Below are 6,800 nucleotides of genomic sequence, written 5' to 3'. Positions count from 1 at the left end.
ATGACACGTCATTTTTTAATTAAGTGTTAACCATGAGCTCTTAGGTAGAACGATATGTTCACAATGCGGTCTTATGTGATCGAAGAAAGCATGTGGGAGTAGCTATCTGTCCAGTGTCCTGAGGATGTGTCGTAGTGCTTGTCCGTCGATCACTGTCACTGAGGATTATTGCCCACGCCATGCTGTACGATCACTCACAAGCCTGTACAGCGGTGCATACAATTGTTTATGCGGTGATTGTAGGTCGAAAAAAGACGAAAAGAGAGTTCGCGGTGCTCCTCAATGTTAAACGGTAAATAATTTGCAGTTGACAGACTGAAAGATTTGTCTAAGTTTGCTTTTTAGCAGTTCGTGGTCGAGGGAGTACGGATAGTTCTCCAGATCTCAAGGTCATTTCCAAACAGTTGACACAGAAATGTTTGTAAGGCAAGTAGATGGTTGGTAAAGTTAAGGAAGAGAAATAACCCGAGTACCGACCATTGTGTCAATCTACCTGAATGGGGTGAAGGGTCAGGCAGCGTTCTACTACTTGAACCAATTGAACCGTTATCTACATAACGACGGAGCCACTGTGGGGGTAAACCATGGATGCAACAGGCAGAAATTTTGTGGCATGATTTCGTGTTGTTTGAGGCCAAAGACCCTGCAAAATTCGAGGTGGGTAATATTCTGTATTTTCTATAGAGGAAAATGTTGGTAGCTCAGGCATCGTAGATGGTGGTCGTTGGCTTGTTCGCTGAGCTGGGCAATTTGATTGCAAACGTTTCATCACCAATCGAGGTGACATCATCAGTGCGTTATAGGGGAGCGTAGTAGTGCTACGCATACAGAACTCTACAGAAGAGAATGTTGGTAGGTCAGATAGCACTAAGACTTTTGAAGCACTTGCAAGGCAGCTTATGGTCTTCTGTGAACGTGGCCACTGATAAGGCAAACCAGTTCCTCTTAGCCTGTCGAATAAGAGAGTTACGTTGGTTCCGAAGACTTCTGTAGTCACCCATGAGACCTTGCATGATGTTTCTATATGGTAGCATCAAGTAACCCCGATTAACAAACCACTTCTTAGTCTTCCAATCAAGCGTTTTGAGTTGGTGGACAAAGTTTATAGAGTGATTTGAGGGTAATATGTAGAGATGCTGGTACCTCGAGTGAGTTTGTTGGTTACTGACCGGGTGATTTTTTATCTGTTCGCCCCGAGTCTGTCAAGTGACTCGTAAAAGTTTCGTCCCCATACGAGGAAACATCATCACTGAGAAGTTGGGTGGGTACTATCTCTTAGCCTGCGTGCGTTTATGCAGCCTTTGAAGAACAAACCAGACAAGGACTTCACAGAAGAATCAAGAAAGTCTTATCCAAACGGATACATCCATTTGGTTAGAGGAGACTCCCAGCCAATAAACTAAAGTGTCAAAGCAACCCCCGGACGCGGAGACACCAACCAGTATAGTGCAAAAACAAGGCAGTGCAAACAGCCAATCAATCTCGAGAAGATAAGTTGGTGACGCCATGCGAAATGAGAAGGTATTAATCAAAGCAAAGGAAGAAAATACTAAAAACAGAAAGCTATGGGATGACCGATCGACTCAACAAAGAACACGAACGGAACAATAAAATAGGGAAAACACTTTATCAACCGGGCAATCATGCTAAGGTTATATACGCAGGCTAAGAGTAAGTACCCACCTAACTACATAATAAAGATGTCTCGTCCTATGGTGGCGAAACATTTGCAAATTCGTTGACAGACTCGGCGAACAGATCAACAATCACCTGGTCAACCACAGCAATCGGTTTGAGGAGCTGAGTCTACAAAAATCATGATTTGGTTTGTGAAAGTTTGGCATTTTTTCCTATGGTATTTGTTCCATGAAAGTCCAGTCAGCGGCTCGCACCAGACCCAACGCACCGTTTTATCCGTTATAAGTCCCAACTTGCAACTGTTGTACACACCTTGAAAGTGAGCTGCAAGTGGAATGCAGGATGAGCGCGCAGAGAACAATGTAGTAGTAGTCTGAATATTGTTTTACTGGTCAAGTTACTAAACTTCCAGTGAAGGACTTATCTTTACCTTGTCTCCGGCTTGTGTTTCCCTCTCAAGGATACCTGTGTGCCTCCCAGATTAAGCGATTGTTAGCTTTAATTATCGTAAAATGTTCATCGCTATCTGTTAGTTTCAAGGAGGACGTCCTGTATGTTAGTGGTGCAAGAATCCTCATCAATTAAAATGCGCGAGTAGAAAATAAAAGTGATTAAAAACTACACAAAAGTTAGGAAAAACTGCCCCAGTAAACAAGATCAAGAACAGGGAGTGGTGGTGAGTACAAACAAAACATTTGGTTATATGAATTAGCGCATCAAAATACCATGTTGGGAGGGATGGGTGGTGGCATTCTCAATGTCCGGAGGTCAGCCTCTGTAAATAATCGAACATCCAGTCAGTCGAACGGATGTCTTGTGCACGCCACGGATAAAAAATGGCATGTCCCTATTAGTCAGAATGCCAGCTAAGTAGGAGCGAACATCTATAGATCAGCACTTCCCGCCCTCTCGCGAAGATTCTAGTGGACTCTTGTGGAACATTCCGTGATAACTCTGTAAATAGGGTTGTAATAAAATTCGCTCGTTTCCAAGAAAGGTTGTCTCAAACTAACTTCTGTTTGTTATAACACAGTGGGCGAAACAAGAAGATGGGTACCGACACATTAGGTGCATCTAGAGAACACAACGCTGGCGAACAGGATCGGTTACATACCTTATCCAGTACAATTTAAAGCCAGTTAGGCGAAGAGATATGTGGACCCAGTTGTAAAGGAGCAGCGGTTACAAGACACTCCGTTTTGCTACGGTTAATTTCACTTCGAGTTGGTCTTTGGTTGTCTGTTTAGCTCAAAGGTTTCGTTAGAAGACATCATTATTATTGACAGCATGGCATCGGTGTTCAACACTGACTCTTTGCTGCCGTACATCAAGTCCAGTGTGATAGCAAGAACAGCTTGTTGTCCTGTTTGTTTCAGAATGCGGACATTGAAAACGGCCAAATAGACTGGGTGTCGAGGCTTGAAGATTGATTTCGAGATACCTGACGATGTCGACGCCATGTGATGAGCAGGTGCCGCACTCAAAACCGATGCAAGACGAAAGGATTCATAAGTCCTAATTGCTGGGTCTACAAGGGGAAAGTTGATAATGGGGTGGGGAGAGAGGGAAGAAAAAGCATGTGAAAGAGGAAGAAGGAAAGCGTCAGCAGTGGCTTGTTTTTGCTCACCCGCCCTGCTGTATGCATCGAGTAGGGCAATCCGGCTGACGGCACCACGCGACGGCCGGTGTGGCATGAATTTATTTGTATGTGTGCAGTTCATGTTTGTAGGTGGACTGGGATGCTGTCAGGGTGCTCATACCTAGAGAGGAGGACGATTAGGGTCCTCAAGCAAAGCCTTTGGCTCAAAAGCCTAACCGCAAGCCAGCGGTGTTTAGCGAGAAATGTATCACGGTTTCTAAAAAACAAGTCGTCACATGTTCCAACTACAACCTAGAGGACCAGAAGACTGTGTTTGTGAAACCTCCGATCATTGACCTTCCTAGTACGAGAGGCTCTGTAAGTGTCCCGGGGACACCCCCCCAACAGTATAGCTTAATGTGTCGCTGAGGTGCGCAAACCGACACACCACGGTAAGGTCCAGTCTCTTCATCAAGGTTCGTTAGCAGGGATTTGGAAAAGGAAAACGTTTCCTTTCATAGTCAGGAACTAGTCATGCGTCCCAACAACCTTAACAAGATAAGCCATATTTGTTGCTGTAGGGTTCCGATTGGTAACCGAATGCCGACTGACGCAACATTTAACGGGGCATACTGCATGCAGCTAACCCGTGATATGCATCGACAAACGAGTACTTGAGGACGGAATATGGATAAGTTATAAGGTCAACAAAGGTCGACTTCATGGGATCCAGCGCCCGCGAACATAAGATCGAAATCTAGCTGGAATGCATTACGTACAGAGCTTCAAAAAGCTTATGTTGAAGAGTGTAAAATGTGATTTCCAAACAATTTGGACTTAAGACGAAAGATTGTTCTCGAGTTTTTAAAGTGAATTTCTAGCGTACCATGAAAGATAATACAGGTTATTTTTACCATTCATTATTGTCTTTTGCTAACGACAGAATAATTTGTTTATGAAGAGTCAGATAAGGCTGCTTTAAAACACGTGTTAAGACGAGCAGGAAAACATAAGCAACGTTTTCTGACGTTATTCAAGCCACTGGGTTTGTTTGTAGACGACAGCCGAAACTTTAAAATCGGAGTCATCATGAACGGATTACACTCCATTTATATTGGAGGACAAGCTCAGAAAGACTACTGAAGTTTGTTCAAATATCAAAATGTCCACTTCTAGGAGAGGCGAGGAAGTCCCTGCTTTGTGATGGCCTTTTGTCAAGGGGAATAGTTTGTGCGTACGTTTTGCTTCCAGTAATGTCCCACTGAAAGCTACATTAGATTGCTTTGAAAAAGCAGTTTTCCTAAAGTGATATGTTACAGACAAGCCCAGTCTACCGGAAGAAAATACAAGGAAAAAATTTGACGGGCAGCTTTCGTGAGCAAGAGATTTAGAGCATAGACAACTTTCAGTAAGTTCCATAATACTCTGTAACCAGATGATGTGCGAGACAGTGGACTAAGCCTCGAAATAAACATGAATTAGCTAGACCATTCCATTAAAAATTGTCTCATAAAAATCATGACTAATCAGGCGGCAGTATTCGTCAAAAATTGTCATTATGTTTAGTGTTCCTCAAAATGTGGCGTCTGGTTTGAAAAAAGCCAAAAATCGGCACCTTTCGTTGCATTTTGCTCAATAACTAACGCTTTTCGCTGTCGTTCCCCACAATGACGTTATCCAGTTCTAATCCTGGTGAAAAAACTGCAAGATGCTTTCGCCAAAATGCAGTTTGTTGGCTATGTGAATTTTAATACAACTACGTTGCTCAAAGCCTGTGTTGCCCCTGGACATGATTAGCACGGTTTGTTCTGTCCCGAGGGAGTGCCGGATGAGCCAAGTATTTGGTTGCAGTTTTCATTAATGAAGTTTACAGTCATGCAATTTCGGAAGGAACTTCAATGCTGTGTTATATTCGAGCCATGGCGCAGTAAAACACGTAATTTCGACGACTAGCCTTTCACCGGATTTTTTGTCGATCGAGAAAATTGATTTAATTCCTGTGGTTCAGATGAATCCAGTCCTTCTAATTGGTGGAAAGTCATGCGAATGAAAGATATTTTGTGCTGATGAGTTTAATTAGACCGACGGCCAATCTGTCTTCTACCATAAGACAACATTACATTACTTCGTTCTAATTAAGCCATTGTTCCTAATGGACCTAAGATGTTCTGGAATATGTTTGATAAATTTTGCGTTTAACTGGATCTTTACTCAAATACGATAACAAAAGAAAAATTCTTCCCGTAGTTGGGCCACTTTCATTGCCTAACCTCTGACCTCGTACAGAACAATTCGCCTATTAATCCTTTCTGTGACAAAAGTAAAAGATATTAAGTCTCCAGATGTAAAAAAAACGAAAAACGAACCACTTCAGACAATTAAAGTCTATTTACTAGCTGCTGTGCAGTCACCTTCCTGACGCGACTGTCAGGGTTGGCTGACATTCCAGATTGCATTGCAGAATGGGAGGTCAATTTTTTTGCACGGAAGTTGTCCGAATATCCTACGTTAACTTGTAAGTGCACATAAAATCACAAAATTTTAAACATTTTCCATCAAACCAGTGTGACCTTTGGAGGCCAGCTTGTGGGGAATAAAAAACAGTTTTGATAGAGACTACCGAGGTAATAGTGCAAGTACACCTGGGCAAAAAAGGTCTTTAATCCACTTCCTCTACACCCATAGAAGGAAGGGAGTAGATGCTTGTGTCTGCAGTCAAAAATGAATTTACCTTTTCGATTACTTTGTAGATCAGCCGTCTTCACCTGGTAAACTCAGCCAACCAGCTAAAGCCTCCGCTTCCCAGTCGTTATTTACTGTGGAAAATATCCCTGGCAGTACAACACAACTGGTCAAGTTGGGCCTCGTGCGAACACACACCAACTGCGACCTGGTCTACCGCCTAGAGCGCGTTGAACCAGATGGATCCTCAGTATCAGTAGCTCTTGCTGAAGACAACATCCTGATGACTGGTCTAAAGTCCTCAAGTGAATACGCCTACCATCTAAAGATAATTGATGACAGGAATTCCCGAAAATATCTGGTTGTGTCAAAACTGGTTACACTGGAAGGTAAGATGGAATTTTCGGACGTAAAATGAAAACAATTTTTTTCACTCCACTGTAAACAATCTCCTTGGCACGAGGTCTAAATGGAACTAAATGTAGAGAAGAAATTGGTGGTTGAATCTAGGACTCGTCAAGCACCTAAAAACCGTCAACCCTGTTGGAATTCGTCAATGGACGCAAAGAAATCCAGTAAATGCGCTACTGTTTACTAGCTTCAGACTGTTCTCTCCAAACCATGCACACATCGATCGGTTAGCACAGCTAGGAATTTGAACTGCTGTAAATTTCTTGAGGGCACATCACCCATAGAGTTATTGAAAACTTTCCGACAGTTCATGAGCAGTTCCGCTCTTCTTGGAGTTCATCGTGTAGGAGAGTTCTACGAATTTATATTATTCTTATGTTGTGGTGTTTTGTCTAAACAGCTGTTGACTTTCTCGGACAATATGACTATTAATGAATTGTCCCGCTGTCCACAGACTCCACTCAACGGTGATTACAATCTCTTCGAGAAG

General features: G+C 42.8%; 1 protein-coding gene across 1 annotated transcript; it reads left to right on the top strand.

Annotated features, from left to right (window-relative positions):
* Positions 1-4,104: 4,104 nt before the first annotated feature.
* T265_12881 (hypothetical protein) lies at positions 4,105-6,287 on the top strand (the record flags this gene model as incomplete). The annotated part of the gene is made up of 2 exons (XM_009165983.1): positions 4,105-4,120; positions 5,968-6,287. Coding segments are annotated over 2 exons (336 nt in total), but the record flags the coding sequence as incomplete, so codon positions are not given.
* Between the last annotated feature and the right edge of the window lie 513 nt (positions 6,288-6,800).

Source organism: Opisthorchis viverrini (assembly GCF_000715545.1).
Source record: "Opisthorchis viverrini unplaced genomic scaffold opera_v5_20, whole genome shotgun sequence".
Taxonomy (NCBI): domain Eukaryota; kingdom Metazoa; phylum Platyhelminthes; class Trematoda; order Opisthorchiida; family Opisthorchiidae; genus Opisthorchis; species Opisthorchis viverrini.
This window is presented reverse-complemented; position numbering and strand designations above follow the sequence as displayed.